The sequence below is a fragment of the Micromys minutus genome, assembly GCF_963924665.1.
Source record: "Micromys minutus genome assembly, chromosome: 1".
Lineage (NCBI taxonomy): Eukaryota > Metazoa > Chordata > Mammalia > Rodentia > Muridae > Micromys > Micromys minutus.
The window spans coordinates 229,613,599-229,631,905 of NC_137969.1; the positions used below are offsets into that span (position 1 = coordinate 229,613,599).

Here is an 18,307-nt window from a genome sequence, read left to right on the forward strand (position 1 = left end):
TGAAATTGGGCATCCAGTAGAATCAAAAGTAGAGATAATGAGGAAGATAGGAGAGGCTGAAGTTGGAATTTGTAGCTCTAGGAAGTGGGTGGGTGGTGATGCCAGCCAGGGTAGAAAACAGAGATGAAGCAGCAACAGTAGCTCAGTGATCCTGCCTTCCTGATGCTGCAACCTTTCTACAGCTCCTCACATTGTGGTGACTCTCTACCATCAAATTATTTTCAGTGCTACTTCAGAACTGTAGTTTTGCTACTATTGTGAGTAATAATGTAAATACATGATATGCAACCTTTGAGAAATGTTCACTTGACAACCCCCCCCAAGGGGTTGTGACCCACAGGTTAAGAACCTCTACTAGTAGATGACACAGTCTTTGGGAGCTGAGACATATCACAGTGAGTGCCCGGGGGTCAGTTGGCTATCTGGGTGTGGAAGTAAAGATTTGGTTAGTTGTTGTGTACAGAAGGTCACCACCACAGGAGTGAATGACACTAACCACAGGCATATGGGTGACATGACGACTGGGTAAGCCAATGGTAAGCTAGAGCATGGTGTGAAAAGACCAAGAAGCGGTTCCCAGCAGAGTCTGACAGGGTCAGGGGACAGAAAGGTACAGTGGCTTGGACCAAGGTAAGAGAGAATTCAAGATAACAAAGGTGGCACAGAGTAGTCAAGTAGCCAAAGAGGATGAACCCTTCAGTGTCCTTTAAACTTGTCCTCTAGGACCCAGTTCCTGTCCCCAAGTGTCAACCTGGAACCAGCCTCAGTTTCCCATGTGTAGAACCTAGGGGTAGGTTTGGGTGTTTGCCATTTAATCTGTGAGTATAGAAATATCTTAAAAGGGATCTAGGGAATGTCAATGTTCTTCCTGCATGTGGCCATTACTGCCAAAGGACAGAATGAACGACCCTAGGAAAGATCATAAAGGAGGGTCTAGCCCAGTCAGCCACGCCAGAGGTAGCCTACCATCACAGGATCCAGTAGTTTCCCTGCCTGCAGAGCTATAAGCTGACCTTTTTGTTTCCAAACTGTGGTTTGTCCACTGATGAAATGAGACCCCCTTGGGATCTCTTGCAGGTCAGAAAGAGTTCTCTTGCACTGGTTAAAGTGTTTTCGTGATCCAAAGAGGTGATTGGCCCATGGTCTCAGTATAGGGTTGACGGTGATGATGATGAGACCTCAGGTGTCTGGTGGCACACCCCACTGGAGTCAGATACTAGCTGGAGGCCATGCAACCCACAGATTGTTTGTTTTGTATTATTTATTTTTATTTTACGTACATTGGTGTTCTGCTTGCATGTATGTCTGTGTGAGGGTGTCAGGTCCTCTGTAACTGAAAACAGTTGTGTGCCCATGTGGTTGTTGGGAATTGAACCCACGTCCTCTGCAGGAGCAGTCAGTGCTCTTAACCACTGAACCATCTCTCCAGCTCCAAGTGGTTTTACAACTAAAAATTTGTAATTTTAGCTAGTCTTGGAAACTTGGAAGATTGGGCAGTATTAAAACTGCTTTGCTGTTGATAATCTGGGTGTCCCTCTGAAGATACAGCCCTTCCTAGCCCTTCTTCCTTATTAACCATTAATTAGCTGGCCTCACTCTCAAAGGTGCCTTGAGTTTGCACCCCCCACCCCCGCTTTCCAGTACCATACATGTGAACCTGTGCATGAGGCCCTGCCCAGAAGCAAGAGAGATTCAGCCCTTAGCCACTTATACCACATGGCTTGACTAGGGAAGAAAGGTGGCCAAGGGCAGACAGTTTTCAGCACTCAGTCTTTGGAAGTGCTTTGGAGGGCCAGAGGCTTGGCTCCTGAAGGCTTCAGAGAGACCCTGAGATTTCCTCATCCCTGCAAGAGAGGTGGTGGGCCCAGCCTAGCTGGCCTGGGCTGGCCAAGGTTTCATCTCTGGACTGTCCTGCTTTTGTTGGTAGCGGGGTAGGGGAACTCAGTGCAGCCAGTTTATGTGGGGGAATGTCTGGTATGTTTGGCATTTGGGTGTTTACTTCCCAGAGTGCTCATAGGTCCCTGGTGTTGAAATGTGGCTTCTCTGTGTTGGAGAGGGGTCTTGTGGGCCTGGCTAGTGGCTTTGAGTCCAGAGCTACATTTGGATACTGCAAGGCTATTTCTCCCAACCTGTCTCTCCTTTCCATGCCAAGGAAGGAGGCTGGATGTGCCTCTAGAACAATCGGGTGTTTTAGTTACTTGTTGCACACAGAGAGCGATGTTCACAGGCTCCAGGCTCCGGGCTGGGCAGGGCTGTGTCCTTCCAAACCCACTCTGTGCCATCCGTGTGCATTCAGGAGACTTGCCCAGGAGCCCACAGCCTTTCTGAGTGTCTGAAGAACTCAGACCCACCGTGAAGAATGGTACGACTTGTGCCATGCCCACGCGCTCAGGCCCAGCTCTCTCTGCCTGTGCTTCCATTCTTAGTTCCTACCCTTCAGATCTCCATCCGAACAATACTGTTTGCTTCTGCCTTTTACTGTCTGCCTGCCTGCTCTTCATGTTCCTTTATTGTGTTGTTCTTGTTATCTTGTGCAAGAGAGTCTCTATATTTTCTGTACCTTGAGTTAAATGTGCCCTTTTCTTTTTGTTCTCAAAAAAAAAAAGAAAAGAAAGAAAGAAAAAGAAAGAAAAAAATTGAGATAGTCTCATGCAACCTAAGCCTTGCCCTAGATACTATAGCCAGAGATGACTGAACTTCTGATCCTCCTGCCTCCACTCCACAGGTGTGCACCACCACACCCAGTTCATGCAGTGCTGAGGATGAAGGGGGGGGGGGTGCTTCTGTACCACAGGCAAACACTGTCAGCTGAGTCATAGCCCCAGCCTTCAAAGGACATAATTTTGAAACTGCTTTGTAAATGTCAGATGTCACACATCAGTCTCATGTGGCTACCAAAGTGTGTAGCCCGAGGAACATGAGCAAAGACAAGACTGAAGCAAGCAGGAGGGGCTCCTCCGTTAGCTCTGCAGCCATTGCCCATTCCTGTTCATTGTGCTATGGGCAGGTTTTTTTTTTTTTTTTTTTTTAATTTAAAAAAGAGAAAAATGCAGAACAAACACTGCTGTGTGGACTAGAAGCTTCTGTGTGGTTCCGTGTTCCCACTGTGAGAAGGCACAGCTGAAAAGGCTATGTGCGGGGGGGGGGGGGGGGCAGGTGTTACACATACGTGGAATACATGTAGACCATAGGCCTTTCTATAAGGCAGGATTGCTTGGGCCTCAGGGGCAAAAGACCTAGATTTGAACCCTGAACCATCACCGATCATCCCAAAGGCTTTATGTATAAAAGTATGTGGGGGAGGGGACAAGAGGGAGCTGTGCTAGATGACTGAAATGACGGAGAAGTAAATATTGCTTGTTTTTGTTTGTTTTTTGAGACAGGGCTTTTCTGTGTGGTTCTGTCTGTTCTGGAACTCACTCTGTAGACCAGGCTGGCCTTGAACTCACAGAGATCCACCTGCCTCTGCCTCCTGAGTGCTGAGATTAAAGTGTGCACCACCAATGACTGTCAAGAAGTGAATATTCTTGATTAACTCATGCATATACATTGAGGGCCCTTTCCTTCCACACCAGGCTCAGCTGGCTGATGGCAGGAGAGGGAGACTAAGATATTGATATAGACAGAATAACTATAAATAGATTGATAACCTCGGGGAAAACTGACAGGAGACAGAAGCATGTGTGGAAGGGATAAGCACAATTCATCAAAAGTCCCTGGAAGGAAACAGACAGGAAGATGAGAAAACGGAAGGCACTTTCCGTTGAGGCGGCAGTGAAATCTAGAACAAAGAGTCCCAGTAGAGGGGACAGCTTGTCGAGCATCCGGGGTCAGGGAAGAGCATGGTTTTCCAGTGGTGAGACAGGAGGCCCTGTGGCTGAAGTCAACGGGAGAGAAAAGACAGGCTATGGAAGAGGGGGCCAGTCAGGGGACCGGTCTCCTTCTCCCACTGGGCCCTGCTCAACAGACAAGGGTTTGTGCTCTCTAAGGCTGTGGAGGGCTGAAAGCAGAGAGGACTGATAGTTTAGCCAGGAGAGCCCCCGGGGAGCCTTTGAGGTGGTGAAGGGCTGAGCAGGGAGGGCTTGACTGGTAGAGACCATGGTGATGTGATCTGCTGGTGCCTACACGGAAGATTCTCGTAGGCTGTTCAATGGGCTGTTTGTGTGTGTGTGTGTGTGCAGTGGGATTAAGGTGATTTCAGGTTTGGATATGGTTGAGCCATCAGGCAGATGACAGTACTTACAAAAAGAGCACAACCAGAAGAGAAATATGTTTGTAGAGAGACTGGCCAAGGGCTCACCATGGCCTCCTAAGCAAACTCCTGTGCCCACGAGTCCCCCAGGAATCCGATTACAGGTTCCAGTCCAGCAGGTCTGGGGTGGAGTTCACGAAGGAAGCTGATAGGCACACGATTGTCCATAGATCTGTTCTCTGAGTCTTAGGGTGCTGGAGCCCCCATCCTTACCACCAGCCTCACAGCGCCTGGTAGCAACTGTCCAGAAGGAGCGAACTATGAGGGTGACCTCCATCCCTGCATCCTGTCCTGCCTGACAGCTCTGGGTGGGGCTACTATTGCAAGTGGGCTATTGAGGGGTTACAGAAATCTGTTTGGGATATTTTTACTCATCTGGCAGATCTGTGTCTATTTCACTTGCTTGTGACCCGTCACAGCAAGGAATGTTACCCAGCATCCTTTGGTTTAAGGTTGGCCATTAGGAGGCACTAATGGGGAGGAGGAATTTTATTTATTTATTTAGTTAGTTAGTTAGTTATTTTAGTTAAATTTTAAGGTATTTTTAAGTAGATTGGGAGGGGGTGTTATGCAGAATTTCCATGATACACCTGGTGTGTTTTGATCAAACTAAACTCCATTCCCTCCACTCCAGTTCCTCTCCCATCCCCCACCACGATTTCTTCCCAGTCTCAGTGTTTACTATTTTCCAGTGAGTACACGCATGGCTGCCGGGATGTGTATGGGTGCAGAGCTATTTGCTGAAGCAAAGGTGGCCTTTCATGGGCCGCATCCCTGAGGAACGCTGAGTCTCCTTTCCTGAGCAGTCAGCTGTCAGTTGCTAATAGCTCCCTGCTAAGGTGGGACGTGACGCCCACCTCCCATCTCCAAGCTGGTGTTTTGTCTGTCTGGAGCTTGCCCGTGCTGTCATGACCGTTGTGAGTTTACATGCACAGATGCTCAGATGTGTCCTGAGAACAGCTTTGCTGTAGGCATCCACCACCTCCGGCACTTACAGCTCCACCCTCTTCCACAGTGATCCGGAGCCTGGGAGGGAGGGTGTGCAGTAGGCATCCCTGCTCAGGACTGAGTTCTCCTCGATCGTTCTCTGAATGTTGATAAGCTGTGGGCTTCTGTTGGTTATCATCTACTGCACACGGAAGCCTCTCGGATGAGGGCTGAGAGACTCATTAATACCAATTATGACAAGTTGTTAGGGGTCAGCTGGATACTGTGTTCACTTAGCAGAATGGTAGGTTGGAAGAGAGAATTTTAGAGATCAGTTCTCGAAATCTCTCCCTGTTGGCACGGTCTGCTTGCCTCTGCAGCAGCTTGTGTGAGGGGCCTCTACATCTGTGCTCTGCCACACTCTGGGTGGCTGGTTCTAGAGACATTACTGCTGGGTACCTCTTCCTAAGATTGCCGGGGACCACCTTCTGCTCTTCCTGTATCACTGGGAACCCCTGACTTCATGGGGGGGAGCCCAATGTCGTAGACATCTTCCAATAGCAAAGGACAGAAACATCCATCAAACTTACTCCTTGCCAAAGGAGAGAGCCTCAGGTCAAGCAGCATAGTCACAGACAATCAGTCAGTCAGTCAGTCAGTCGGTCTGTCTGTCTGTCTGTCTGTCTGTCTGTCTGTGTCTCCACAAGCTCTACAGCTCTTCATCCATCTTCATCATCTGTGTTCTACATGTATCTGTTTTTGCCTGGTTATGTCTCTCAGGGACAAGGCCGGGCAAGCCAGTGAGGGGCCTATATATGACAATGAAGGATATACTCCCTCCCCTGTACCTATCATGTGCTTTCAGAAACCCCAGAGTGAGGGCCCCCTCCAGTGTGTGGCCTGAGCACCTTGTTCACCCTCATTGGTTCACAGTTCTTTTCTATGCCTGTGACTCCCTCCTGCAGCTGAGCAGTTCCCTCCCATCTCTTTTTATTCCTGTACACACTTCAACCGCCTGACCTTTCTGCCTCAGGCGACGGTGGGAGTTGGTGACCCTGCACATCTCTTGTTTCTGGGCACTCAGAATCTTCAAATCCCAAAACAGCACAGCTCATATCAGTCGTTCTTACCTTGTCCCCATCAACTGTTCAGGACCTTGGACTTGCCTATTCCTCCTCAGAGACTTAAAAACAAAGATGAGATGGGGTGAGGAGGGACACTAAAGTGGCGGGTCCCTGAAGAATCTGTTCCTTCGATGCAGAGTTCAATGTAGGAGCACTTGCCACTGAGCACAGGTGTCTTTCCCTTGTGGCTTCTGGGAATTGGGGAGAACACAGACAGAGCTAAGGACAATGGCTGGGAAGGATAGGCTCCCAACCCCCAACTCCATCACACTGTTCCCTAAATGCCTTCTGCATCCTCTTCAGACACTCCAGTTCTTCCAGCTGTGTCTGTCAGGAGCCCCACCAGTCCCCATTTGGGGTTTTGGTTTTGGATGGCTGCTCTGTGTGTGGTGAGAACATTCTGTAAGATGCTGTCGAACCCAAGAGGTATCTGGGAAGCAGAAGCCCAGCTTCCTCTGGAGGAAAGCAGGAGTTGGCTGGGGGAGGGCAGGAGAGCAGAGTCCCTGTCCAGTCAGGGCCACAGACACGTTCAGCCTCTAATACAGGGTGACAAGCCCAGTGGCTGTGGGATGCAGAAGGCAGAGGCCCTGTGAGCTCCTGGCCTGTTTCTGGAAGGGCTTTGCCAGCCACATCTCCCCAGAGCAACAGTTGTGGATGAGATGGGTTGAGAAGATGCATCTCTGTTCTAATGGGGAAGATGTGGTAAGTCTTGGGCCACATCTCAACTTGGTGAGATGTCATTTACTAAGAAAGGTTGGTCAGGATGTGCACGGATGGAGAGATGGCTGAGGGTGGACACAGGCTGTGGCAGCTGCAGAATGGGGGACTCTGGACTAAATGCACACCCAAGAACTTCATAGGATATGAACAGACCTGTCATGGTTATTAGCACCCTGCACCCCAAATCTAGATACTACCTTCAGTCACTCTGTTGCTAGGGGAGACAGACTCCAGACTTCCAGCTCCCTCCAGACAGGAAAGAGGCATCCTGGCAGCTTTCCCGAGTGCAGGGCAGAGGTCACAGGGATGCCAGTGCAGCAGCTGACAGCTCTGGACAATTAGAATCCACCCAGCGGCACAGTTCTCTACAGTGTGGTATCCCATTCCTTCACCGGAGCCCATCATGACTAAACACCATGCTCAGCTGCCCATCCTCCACCCTAGCAGGGAAAGCTGGTGACCACTTTAACTGGGGTTGGGGTGGAATTCTGTAGTAGCACAGGGGTTCTATCGGGAACCTCAAAGGGACCATCCTAGAGGAGGTGACTTTTACTCTGGAAGGATGAGGAGAAGTTTGACAAGTAGGAATGGAACGTCTTCTTGACTGGGGTAGATGGCCTGACCTGCATGGAGGAGGATGTGGCTTCCAGACTAAAAAGTATTGACAGAAGGGTTTGATGCACTCAGAGAGTGGATGGAACAGTTCGGTGATCTGGGTGTCAAACTGACCCAGGTGACTTGTTAAACTGCAGTCACAGCCCCTGAATGTGTTAGTCCCAGCCCTCTGGGCTCAGGCCTTGTGCAGGGGTTAGTGGGTAGGACCAGGTTTGGGGGACAGGGGAGATGTCTCATTTGGGCTGCTTAGGGTAAAGCCTGAGGTCCTGGAGCCCAGCACCCACTACTATGGCAGTTTGTGGGCAGAGCCTCTTGGCAGAGGGGAGATTGCGCTGCCAGCCACTTCCTCCGGTTCCTTCCCTTTGCCTGATGTCACGGTTACCTCGGCCTGCTCTAGGGTGAGGCTGAGGTCGGGCGGAATCAATGTCAGCCAGGTTTCTGTACCCCAGATGCGGGTCAGCCAGAGGAGCTGCCACTTCTGGTTGGGTTTCAAAGGAGGCCAAGGGCATGGGAGGTGTCGGGTGCGAGGCGTTGGTGAGGCAGCTCTCCAGCAGCCTCCCGGATCGACAGCGTGGCTCAGGAGGAGCCTTAAGGTGGTGTGGGAGGAGGAAGCCCATTGCTCTGCCAAAGTCAGAGGCCGGAGTGCTGGTGTGGGTCCTGGACTGGACCCTCCCCCGTGCTCTTGACCATGCCAGAAGTGCACGGAGAGAGGATGCTTACTTTCCTGGCTGATGTCCCTTTGGACTGAGACTTCGTCACAGGCTGTGGACTGCCAGAGTCACCCCTTGACCTTACCCCACTCAAGAAGTGACAGAGTTGGCAAGCCCAGAGTAACATCACAACTCATGGCCTCTGACTTGGAGCTGTCCCCAGCCCAGCTGGCCTTCTGAGGCCTTCAGATTTCCCTGGCTGGCAAGAACAGCACAAGGCACCCCAACAGAAAACCCCCGAAAGAATGTGGCTCATTTGGCAAAGTATTTGCCTCGCATGCACAGGCCCTAGGTTCAGTTAAGAAATCAAGTGTGATAGTCTACAGCTTTAATCGTAGCACTCAGGAAGTCAGGGAGGATGCTTATAAACTCAAGGTCACCTTTGACTGGATAATCAGTTGGAGAACAGTCTTGCCTACTTGAGACCCTGCCTCAAAAAAAAAAAAAATGTTTTTGTCTTTTGCTTTTTAGAGTAGAGAGGCTGGAACTTACAAACCTGAGTTCAAAAATCCAGCCATGTCCTTGTTGAATGGATGGCTGTAGATAAAGTGATTTTTTTTAAGCCTCAGATTTACTGCCTGCAAAACGGGACAGTAATAGCGCCTTCCCACAAGACTTGGTCTTGAGGATGGAGTGGTGTGTGTTGAAAGGATTTGTCAAAGCAGCTTTTGTTATTGCTGATAGTGAAAACTCAATAACTGCCTGGCAGGATGGGTGGGTGGTGAGTTTTTGCCCCACCTGGGTTATGGGCCTTGCTTTATGAGTCCTGAGTTCCTTTGAGGAGAAAGGCTCAGGGGATCCTGAGATGTGTCCAGCCAGGTGAGGAGGCAGAGTCACTGTGACAGCCTGGGGAAATAGATCAGAAGTTTGGGGGATGGAATGAAGGAGCCATACTGTTAGGAAGGTGTGGCAAAGGTTTGAAACCCCAACAGAAGAGGTGGGGTGACAAGAGTAGGTTGGGTGCAGAGTGAGAACCTGGGTCTCTGCCCAAGGTGTTTTTAAAGGAAGTGCCTAGGAGCTGCTGGCCTGGAAAAAAAATCACACCCAGAGGGCTTGAGCCAGGCAGAACAGGTTGCCCCACCCTCTTGCAGGGAGCTGCCTGCCTCTGATGAGTGGACTGGCCAGGTTCCCAGTCCCAGAAACTCTGGCTGAGCCAGGTAGCCCTGCCCTCAGGGCTCCTCCCCGGGATGCCCACCTGCTCCAGAGTATCCTCCTACAACCACGAGTCCTCTCCATCTCAGCAGCCACAGGTGTTTGCTGAGATGTGGGAGAGAGTGGGGAATCTGTCCCTCTGTCTGTTCCTGTGTCAGGTGGGAAGCTGTGTTCACGACCACCCATGGTGTCTAATCAGTGACTCTGTGCCCTCACAGCTAGACGAAGAAGAAGAGCGAAGGAAAAGGCGCCGGGAGAAGAACAAAGTCGCTGCAGCCAGATGCCGGAACAAGAAGAAGGAACGCACCGAGTTCCTGCAGAGGGTGAGTGGAGCAGCTGCTGTGGGGAGGTGCCTTGTCCTTTGCAGAGGCTGATGTGTTCTGCATCCAGGGACATCACTGGACACTGTGCAACCCAGAGAAGGTAGAAGGACCTATGTTTTCCTCGACTGAGCTTAGATCCTGGGTACTAATTGACGCAGTGGCCCAGACCTGGAACTATCCATTTTGGTCCCTTGTGGCTACCACAGTGTTCTGGTGTTCATGTTAACGAAGTACAGAGTTGGGCAATGTCATATCTGTGGGCAGTGGGTGTAGCTCCCTACGTTTCATCCACACTGCATACCCCACTGGCCAGCCCTTAGCTCCATTGAAGATGACCTTTGACTCTTTGCTGCTGCCCCCAGGAACCTGAGGCCTGGCTAGTGTGTGAAGGTCAGCCTCCAGTAGCTGTCATTGGCCATTGTACATTGTGATATGTCTGGCAGGGTGTTTGCCCTTTCTTACCCCTGGGTCCTATCCCTCAGTCCCTGACTTTGTCTCGAAAATGGTGCTAGGGAAGGAAGTGAGTGGAAAACTGATTAGTTCCCCAGTAGTCAGCAATACGCCACCCCAGTCATCGGCTTGTTACCGAACAGTAACAGCAATGGTGCTGACCTAAGAGGCGGGCATTATTGTTCTACAAGCCACCACAATGATGATCAGTAATCATGAACATTGCAAAGCCAGGCACTATACTAAGTGCTGGGTGTGATCTCATTTCATTGCCAGAGTAGCCGGTGAAGATAGAGATCTCTGTGGCTCCCCTTCTGCCAGTGAGGTAGGCGCGGTGAAGATGTGACCTGTGAAGCTCTCTTAGCCACCAAAGGATAGGACTGATGTCAGTGCCTGCTACCAACCCCTCCATGTTCCTATTCCTGCTTGGATCCTCAGCTCCTTAGCCGACTCATTCATTAACTCATTTACTAATTGAACAAGTGCAGGAAATGTTCATGGGTGCCCTAGGCACCCTGTTAGAGGGACATAGCAAGAGTAGCCTTCCTTCTGTGAAAGATGAAAGGGTAAGGCTGGATGGCCTGCTGGTCTCTGACACCGGGAACTGTGCCCTCTTCCCATGTCTGCCATGGGCAGAGAGCTGTTCCGGGCTACAGGTGTGAACAGTGTGGGCCATCTGCAGACCCTTAGCTGTGGTCAGCTTGGGCTGGGCGGTGCTTATCAACAGAACTGAGGCTGGGAGGTCTTCGAGGTGTTATGCAACAGTTTCTAAGATTCGGGCCTGAAAGATGAGGGGAGTGTCCCATGCTGAATGCCCAGCATGAAGTACCCAATGGACAGAACAAGGAAGTGCAGGCAGGCTTCTCAGGTGAAACTTCCCATAGGACCCCAGCTTCCTGGAGCTTGTCAGCCAGCTAGCAGACAAGATGTCCCCACACCAGAGGCTCCCAACTACACACCAGTTCAAGTACCTACTGTGCCCCTAGATGTCAGTATCAGGTGAAGTTGTCAAATGCCTACTGTGTGAGGGGCATTTCACAGGGCTACAACATTTCAATAAGATAACACTAATTCTTTCCATTTTAGAAAGTGATGCATGGTTCCGAGTTGCTTGCACAAGCAACCCTGCTAGCAGGTGCAGGGCAGGAACTTGTCCATCTGTCTAAGTGATAACCAAGGGCCTGCTGCACTGTGGGTCAGTGGGTCCTGTTCTCCCAGTGGACACACTATGGGTCAGTGAATCCTGTTCTCCCAGTGGACACACTATGGGTCAGTGGGTCCTGTTCTCCCAGTGGACACACTATGGGTCAGTGGGTCCTGTTCTCCCAGTGGACACACTATGGGTCAGTGGGTCCTGTTCTCCCAGTGGACACACTATGGGTCAGTGGGTCCTGTTCTCCCAGTGGACACACTATGGGTCAGTGGATCCTGTTCTCCCAGTGGACACACTATGGGTCAGTGGGTCCTGTTGTCCCAGTGGACACACTATGGGTCAGTGGGTCCTGTTCTTCCAGTGGACACACTATGGGTCAGTGGGTCCTGTTGTCCCAGTGGACACACTATGGGTCAGTGGGTCCTGTTCTCCCAGTGGACACACTATGGGTCAGTGGGTCCTGTTCTCCCAGTGGATAACAGATAGCAAGTGAGAGCCAGAAGCCAGTGAGGAGTGTTGTTTCAGAAGTCAGAGTGACTCTTCCATTTGTAAGATAAATAGAGGAAGACAGTAAAAGATGAAGAATGTGAAGGACAGAGAGACAGGCTGGCGGTCCCTGACCCTCATTTGTAAAGTGATCCTACATGTTGGGTGTCAGAAATGGACCAGTGTAAACAGACCAGTGTGTCCACACTGTCCTGGCACTCCTGAGGGTCCTCATTCTATGATAACATCTACAGTCATGGGAGCCATGAAGGGTTCAGGAGGAGGGGAGTCCCCTGACTGTGAGGCAGGCCTTGGGTTATCCAGAGTTCATCTCTCTGGGACAGTCAAGGTCAACTTGGGTGGGCTTTTGGACAGACCAGTCCATATCCCACAGACCTTGGGCCTACCCCAAAGCCTCTTTCTGCAGTCAGAAACATCAGCTTGGGGTGTCTCCCTGACATGCCACTGTGCCTTGGGGCAATGAGACCATTTTACATTCCCAAGATACTCTGTGCTCTCTCCCTAGGCACTCTCCCCTGGTGGTCTTATTGGCCCTGGGAGGATGAGAGGGCTCCCCTCTGCTGGCAGGTTCCTGATGAGGGGTGAGTGGGTGGACTTCCTCAGCAGCTCAGAACTCTGTTCAGGCTGCCCCGACTCTCAGAAATAGGGAAAGCTGCCTACAGTAGTGTAACTAGCAAATAGCCAGGATTTAGCTCAGACACAAGCTGCTTCCCAACCCTTAGAAAAAGTTGATGGAAGCGATGTCCCCTTGGGCATTTGAAGATATAAAGTCAGGGCAGGGTGGTGGTGCAGGCATTTAATCCCAGCACTTGAGAGACAGAGGCAGGTGAATCTCAGTGGGTTTGAGGTCAGCCTGGTCTACAGATCAAGTTCCAGGACAGCCAGGGCTATATAGGGAAGGGAAACTCTGTCTTGGGGTGTATGTGTGATACATAATACATACATACATACATATATATGTCTATGTATATGATGTATGTATATTATATGGTGTATGTGTATGTGTGTATGTGTATATGTATATATGTAAGATGTAATATGTTTTAGGGAATCTTAGTGCTTACAGTCCCCTGAACTAATCATTATGTGTGCATGTGTGTGTGTAAACTCAGGCCTCTGGGGTCAGTAACTTGGATGAAGAGCTAGAATAAGACACTGGAGAGCCTTGCCTAACTCTGCAACTTCTTTCTACTAACTTGGCTATGACAGTGTAGGAGACAAAAGCTTTTTAAAAAGATTTTATTTATTTCATGTATGTGAGTATACTGTCTCTGTCTTCAGACACACCAGAAGAGGGCATCTGATTCCATTACAGATGGTTGTGAGCCACCCTATAGTTGCTAGGAATTCAGGTCCTCTGGAAGAGCAGTCAGTGCTCTTAACTGCTGAGCCAAGAGACAAAATCTCTCCAACCCCAAGAGACAAAAATCTTAACTTACACCATTTATGTTCTAAGAGAACAAATAGCTTCAAATTTTCTAGTGCAATAAAGATCTACCAGAAGTCAGCACAGAAAGCAAAAGCAAAGGCAGATTCGTCCGTCTCCCTGTAAGTGAAGTACAAAAAGATCCAGGCCTGGCCACTTCTTTCATAGTCAAACACTGCCGTTAGAAATCTAGAAGTCACTACACAGAGAAACCTATCTTGAAAAACCAGAAAGAAATCTAGAAACCTCTGCATACCTATATACCCAGCACTTGTGAGTCTGAGGCAGGAGGATCACAGTGGGATGTTAATCTAGGTTACCTAGTGAAAAGGAGTATTACAAGTATGAGGCTAGCCTAGGCTACCTAGTGAAAACTGCCAGAAAAACGAACAAAAAATTTTTAATGTAGTTTTTAAAAATCCTGCAAGGTTTTGTTTGTTTGTTGTTTGTTTGTTTGTTTGTGTTTTTAGTTGTTGTTTCTGGAGATGGTTTCTCTGTGGGGCCTTGGCTGTCCTAGAACTAACTCTGTCTCTCTCTCTCTCTCTCTCTTTCTCTCTCTCTCTCTCTCTCTCCAGATCAGGCTGGCCTCAGACTCAAAGAGATCCACCTGCCCCTGCTAAGGAGCCACTGTTATAAATATGTTTTAACAATATTCTTCTGAGCACAGATTCTATAGTTGCACAATAAATAACCCTGAAGCACCAGCCAGTAATTCTTTGAGGGAGTCTAAAGTAAGAAGAGGTTAGTGATCCTAAGACAATCAGGCCAAGTTGCTCCAAGTCTCACCTGTCTGTCTTTTGGAGGTAGATCTGTATGATATTGAATATTGTGTCCTGTTCTTCCCCAAGGCTTTTTGTTATTATTTTGGGTTTGGAAGACAGTGTCTCACATAGACCAAGCTGGCTTCAAGCTTGTAGCCAAGGCTGGTCTTGAACCCCTAGCCTCCTGCCTTCAATTTCTGAGGGTTCGAATCACAGGCTTATGCCACTGTGTTTATGTTCAACTAGCCATGTGCCGCTGCAACCACACTGTGACCACACCCAAACTCCTTCAGGACTCCATTTAGCACTGTCTAGCCCTGCTCTCCTCTCGGGTGTCACTGTAGTGGCCACAAGGCCACCTCTCTGCCCTGTCCCCTTCATTCTCCAAACCCAGGTGGTCCCCAAGACTCACTGAGTTGTCTTTGAAGCATCTCCCCCATCACCACCACGCTCTTCCCGCTCAGAGGTGAGAGGAGGGATCCTTTGAGCCCCTCTAGCTCTTCAGTTTCACACAGCGCTTTCCCTGTGGGAACTCTTCCAATCTTAGGGAGCATCACCTCCACATCAGGATAACTTGCTCTAGACTCAGCTTCTAAGCATGCTGCCATGTGACTCCATCCTGCGTTCTCTGCTTTCTCCATCTTGTACCTTACTGTGTCCTACAGAGCAGTGAACACAGTGGTCCCTGCTGTGTGTCTTCACACAGGGCAGCTTGCCCCAATCTCTCCTTTTCACTGAGAGTTTCTTACCCAGAGTTCCTCATCAGCTACACTCAGAATGGCGGTCATTAGCTGCGACTTGCTGTGTGCTGAGTGAACACTCCTCAGGAGCTTTGGGGAGTGGAGTGGAGGACTGGGGGAAGGGGGGAATCCTTCATAGGCTTTGAATTCCCCAAAGCATTCATCTTCGCTGCAGGTAGAGGCACATCCTCAGAGGTGGGTAGATAGCCCTGAGGCTTCTCAATACAAAGGCTGAGGACAATCTGAAGATTGTGTTAGCAGTTGGGCTGGGGGAGGTGAGGAGGACGAAGGAAACACTAGCCACCTCTCAGAATTCTGAGAATTGCTGACCAGGCCAGCATTCCAGTCTTGTCTTGGCCTGTCCCATTAAAAGCCACCATAGATTTTTTTTCCCCTCTTGGCTTTTCTCCATTTTAAAGGCATTGCTCTGGGTGTCTGGTTCTAATACCTGCTTCCCTCAGACATCCGGAGCTCTCTGAGAGCCTGCGCAGCCACCTCAGAGAAGGTGCACAAGGAACAACTCTGTCAGGCCTGTAGCGTGAGGAAGATAGCTTTTCCCTGCCTCAAGGTGTGGGGACCCCACCAAAGGTCTCACTCTCAGAGAGAGGCTGTCCCCAGCTGCACCCCACTGGGCAGGAGGACCTGTCACACAGGCAGCTGCAAGCTTAGCCTGCTCTGGGACTAATACTGGTCCCTCAGCATCTGAACCCTTGGTGTCTGGGGCTGGAAGGTGAGGGTTGTCTCCTGTGTCTCAACCCCAGCATCTTTATTCTCCATCCCTCATCTGCCAGTCACTCTCCCTTAGCCGTGACAGCTGGGCACTTCTCTAGAGCAGGGGACCAAGTTATCCCCAGTGAAGAGCTCGCTGGCCTGAGGCTCCTCAGCTCATACGCATGAGGAGAACGTTCGGTCACGGGCTGTTAGAAAAGCAGGAAGACCCCGTTACTGTGTGAGCCCCAGGCCTTGAATAGACATGCTTGTCACCTGCCCTCACTGTGAACACACAACCCCCACACCCCAGCACATCCTTGGTGTCCCTTCTTCTGCCCAGGGCATTGGGAGCTTTCATCTGACATCAGTTTGAAACCTCGTTTCCTGTCCAGCAGGTTGATTTCCTGTCTGGGGTCAAAGCTCCTAGATGATGGGGGATCCCAAGGGAAGAGGAAGCATTCTAAACAGTACACACTAATGGGCAGGAGGCACGTGTTTTAGGGGGAGATGGCTCACGCTGAGCTATTCAATCCCACCACACCTTTACCACATAGCAAATCACTTGGTCTTCCGTTGCCCCCTGCGCGCCACCTTGGACCCTCTGTCTGCTCTTCATCCAGCAGGGGAGTTTTGGGTGTGTTTTTAAGTCAACAGCAAGAAAGTTGTGAGGATGGAGAAGTAGAGTCAGACAAGGGAGTGAGAAGGGATCTGAACTGAACTAACCCCCATGTATCCTCTGGGCCCATCCTGCAGTGACAGTGGCCATTACTGTGTGGCACGGGTGCTGCCTGCAAAAAGTCACCCCAGACGCTCAGCCTTCAGCGAAACCTGGCAGGCAGAAAACCATGCCAACGGTACAGGCGCCAGCCCGAATGGCTGGGCACCTCTCAGGAGCAGGCTGACCGTGACGGCTGATGGTGTGTCTCTGTCTGTACAGGAGTCGGAGAGGCTGGAGCTCATGAACGCAGAGCTGAAGACCCAGATAGAGGAGCTGAAGCTGGAGCGGCAACAGCTTATCCTGATGCTCAACCGCCACCGCCCCACCTGTATCGTGCGTACAGACAGCGTAAGGACGCCCGAGTCCGAAGGCAACCCACTGCTGGAGCAGCTGGACAAGAAGTGACTGTAGGCCTGGAGGAGGCATCGGAGGAAGAGGAAGGGGAGGAGCAGCAAAGGGGAAGAGGAGCAAGGTGATGGAGGGCCCCTCCCAGGCACGTGACAAACTCTAAGACGAGGCTTAGCATAGCTGGCCGCCAACTGGCTCATTTTTGAAACTCAGCCCAGCCGCGCAAGCGCAAGAGCAAGAGCAGACTGAAGAGACCAGAGGGACCAGGTGCTGTGACCAAGGCTGTCCTGCAGATAGGGGCTCTCCCACTCCTGGGGCCCAGCTTGAAGGGCACCTGAACCAGAGAGGTGCCATACCAGATAGCCACCTCGGGCACTCCTTTGACCTCTCCGTCAAGACTCCCACCCAGGGGATTACAGAGCAGCCAAGAAAAGCCATGCATTGCAAACACAGTGTGGCCGAGGATGGAACTCAGCGTAGACTGTAATCCACCTTCCCCAGCCCTGCCCAAGCCCGTGGAAAGGGGGTGCACTATAGGGCTGTGATGGCTCAGCTGGAGTTTGCTGCGGCACTGAGGCGCGGGCGCCCTTCCAAAGCACACACTCAATCAATGAATGTTTACAGACTGGCTGTCCTGGCGGGGCTTCCAACTGCACACGGTTTTTATACTTTCTTTCTTTTTTTTTTTTAAATATTTTTTACAAAAAAAAAGATTTTATACGAGCAATACATATATATGGATTTCTATAATCACTCGATGTGACCGACATAGTACAAATATGCTATGGTCTGCTGTTACGGACATCCACCCACCAGTTACGGCCATTGTAATTCCTAAGTACTGTAGGCTCTGGGTGTTGGGGGGTGGCCAGGTGGGTGGGGTACATTTCCATCCTTGTGACCCCTTCCTAGTACTCAGTCCTGTATCGCTCAGTAAACATTGCTCTTAATTACCCGGCTGCCTCCAGTGGTGTCTGCCCAGGGAGAGGGCGTGCCCAGGGAGAGGGCGTGTCCAGGGAGAGGGTGTGCCCAGGGCAGATGTTTAGAATAGTTTCCATACAGGTAAACCTGAATATGCCCATTCCACAGATGAGGAGCCCGAGGCCTAGAGATGTTAAAGAACTCTGCACATATCATTTTGAGAGTACTTGCTTCATTTATTTAGGCCAATTGTTTTAAAAGTGTGTGTGTGTGTGTGTGTGTGTGTGTGTTTTTGTGGTGGAGTATGTATCTTTGTGTAGGTATGTGCAGAGGTTAGAGATTTTGGATCCCTAGGGGGGCTGGAGTTACAAGCTGTTGTGAGCCATTTGATGTGCTTCCTGGGGAATGAACTTGGGTCCTCTCACCCCAGCTTCCTTTTGAGTGTACCCTCGGGTGTCCAGGCACCGAAGTGAACTGAACCTTAGCTGGGGAACAAACCAGCCTTGGTTGTGCACCGTGGATCCCTCAGTAGGTTTCCTTTGTGCTTGCTTCCTTCAAACTTGTCTCCCTTTATCTGCGTGGCAGCCTTGTCAAGGGGCAGCTATTGTCCCCAGTCATAGATGGGGAACTGGAGACTCTGGGAGACAAAATGGAGCCACTACTTGTTGAAGTCTTAACTGACAGATCCGAGGTCCCATTTACTTCCTACGGTAGCACAGAGCAGACCTTCTCATTGTACAAATAGATTA

At 50.4% G+C, this 18,307-nt stretch overlaps 1 protein-coding gene across 2 annotated transcripts in view; it reads left to right on the plus strand.

Annotated features, from left to right (window-relative positions):
- JDP2 (Jun dimerization protein 2) overlaps positions 1-17,532 on the plus strand; it is a 41,336-nt gene extending 23,804 nt beyond the window's left edge. For both annotated transcript variants that reach the window (XM_080920234.1, XM_080920235.1), the window contains exons 3-4: positions 9,719-9,823; positions 16,509-17,532. In XM_080920234.1, coding sequence (XP_080776360.1) covers positions 9,719-9,823; positions 16,509-16,694 — 291 coding nt within the window. In that variant the 3' untranslated portion in view covers positions 16,695-17,532. The remainder of the gene's footprint in view (positions 1-9,718; positions 9,824-16,508) is intronic.
- Positions 17,533-18,307: the final 775 nt, after the last annotated feature.